Here is a 1,968-nt window from a genome sequence, read left to right as displayed (position 1 = left end):
TGAGACAGAGTCTCACTCTGTTGCCTGTGCTGGAGTGCAGTGGCGCGATCTCAGCTCACTGCAACCTCCGCCTCCTGGGTTCAAGCGATTCTCCTGCTTAAGCCTCAAGAGTAGCTGGGACTACAGGTGCGCGCCACCACGCCCAGATAATTTTTTGTATTTTTAGTAGAGATGAAGTTTCACTATGTTGGCCAGAATGGTCTTGATCTCCTGACCTCATAATCTACACACCTTGGCCTCCCAGAGTGCTGGGATTACAGGTGTGAGCCACCATGTCCGGCTCGTTTTTTTTTTAATTTTTACAATTATTTTTTATTTTTTTGAGACAGAGTTTTGCACTTGTTGCCCACGTTGGAGTGCAATAGTGCAATCTCACTTCAACCTCTGCCTCCCAGGTTCAAGCAATTCTTCTGTCTCAGCCTCCCAAGTAGCTGGGATTGCAGTCATGTGCCACCACGCCCGGATAGTGTTTTTTTTTTTTTTTGAGACGGAGTCTCGCTCTGTCGCCCAGGCTGGAGTGCAGTGACCGGATCTCAGCTCACTGCAAGCTCCGCCTCCCAGGCTTACACCATTCTCCTGCCTCAGCCTCCCCAGTAGCTGGGACTACAGGTGCCCGCCACCTCGCCCGGCTAGTTTTTTGTATTTTTTAGTAGAGACGGGGTTTCACCGTGTTAGCCAGGATGGTCTCGATCTCCTGACCTTGTGATCCGCCCATCTCGGCCTCCCAAAGTGCTGGGATTACAGGCTTGAGCCACCGCGCCCGGCCAGTTTTTGTATTTTTAGTAGAGATGGGGTTTCACCATGTTGGTCAGGCTGGTCTCGAACTCCTGACCTTCAGCTGATCCACCCACCTCAGCCTCCCAAAGTGCTGAGATTACAGGCGTGAGCCACTGTGCCCAGCCTTGATTCATTTATTCATTAACAAATATTTAATGAGTTCCTGTAATGTGCAGAATGCTATATCACCCTGATAATATTTGGGCAATATGAGTTATAGTCACTGCCCTTTAGGAGGAATCATATATATCAATAGTGCATTGCCACAGAGCAGTGTCACAGAGACCAGGCAGGTAACATGAAGTGTGCAGCCAGCCAGAGGGATGGTGGTGAACTGGAGAGGAGTGCCTGAAAGGAGCAGCAGTTACTCAGCTCAGCTAATTGCTCCCCTGTAAGAATACAGACCCAGGGTGGCCAGATTTTCTTGTTGTTTTAGAGAGACCAGAAATCTCTATAGTTAAACATAATTTCCTACTTTATTAATTTTTTTTTTTGGAGATAGGATCTCACTCTGTTGCCTAGGCTGGAGTGCAGTGGTGCCATCTCAGCTCACTGCAGCCTCCACCTCCCGGGCTCAAGCGATCCTTCCACCTCAGCCTCCCAAGTAGCTGGGATTGCAGGCATGTGCCAGCACACCCAGCCGTGGGAGTGAATTGACAGGGCATTTGTAGAGGAGATTTTGGTATCTGGGAAAGCAAATAAGCTCTTCATCAAAGCGTACCTTCCAACTCTGAGGTAGTATAGAGGGCCCAGATGTACTTGAGAAATGAGCAGAGAGGATGTCAAGAAAAAAGTTATAAGCAGAAAACTTACAAAATGGGAGGTGCCAGAGGGCCTTAGGGGATTTCCATAGTTCTCTCTGGTAGTTGGCAGTGACTAGATAGCCAGGAAGATAATTGAGAGATCGTGGGACAGAACTGGGGTGTGGGAAAAAGGGGCATTCTGATCATCCCCTCATTTCTTCCTTTGACCCTAAAGAGACATATGAGCGGCTCGAGGCTGACAAAAAGAAGCAGGTTCATAAGAAGCGGAAGTGCCCTGGGCCCATAATCACCTATCATTCAGTGACAGTGCCACTTGTTGGGGAGCCGGGTGCCAAGGAAGAGAATATTGACATAGAAGGGTGAGTGAATCTCAAGAAAAGAGATTGTGTGTTCAGCTCGTGTTCTCTTAGCCCCACTTTTTTTTTTT

General features: G+C 48.4%; 1 protein-coding gene across 5 annotated transcripts in view; it reads left to right on the top strand.

The window, feature by feature from the left end:
• Positions 1–1,968, top strand: part of VPS72 (vacuolar protein sorting 72 homolog (S. cerevisiae)) — a 32,544-nt gene that overhangs the window by 22,232 nt on the left and 8,344 nt on the right. For 3 of the 5 annotated variants that reach the window (XM_011937849.1, XM_011937847.1, XM_011937846.1), the window contains exon 5: positions 1,756–1,900. The exons of 1 other annotated variant lie outside the window; for it this stretch is intronic. In XM_011937849.1, coding sequence (XP_011793239.1) covers positions 1,756–1,900 — 145 coding nt within the window. The remainder of the gene's footprint in view (positions 1–1,755; positions 1,901–1,968) is intronic. One more of the 5 variants, XM_011937850.1, reaches the window with a different exon arrangement.

The sequence above is a fragment of the Colobus angolensis genome, unplaced genomic scaffold (genome assembly GCF_000951035.1).
Source record: "Colobus angolensis palliatus isolate OR3802 unplaced genomic scaffold, Cang.pa_1.0 Scaffold169, whole genome shotgun sequence".
NCBI classification, from domain to species: domain Eukaryota; kingdom Metazoa; phylum Chordata; class Mammalia; order Primates; family Cercopithecidae; genus Colobus; species Colobus angolensis.
The sequence above is the reverse complement of the archived record's forward strand: the minus strand, read 5'-3'. Positions and strand labels throughout refer to the sequence as shown.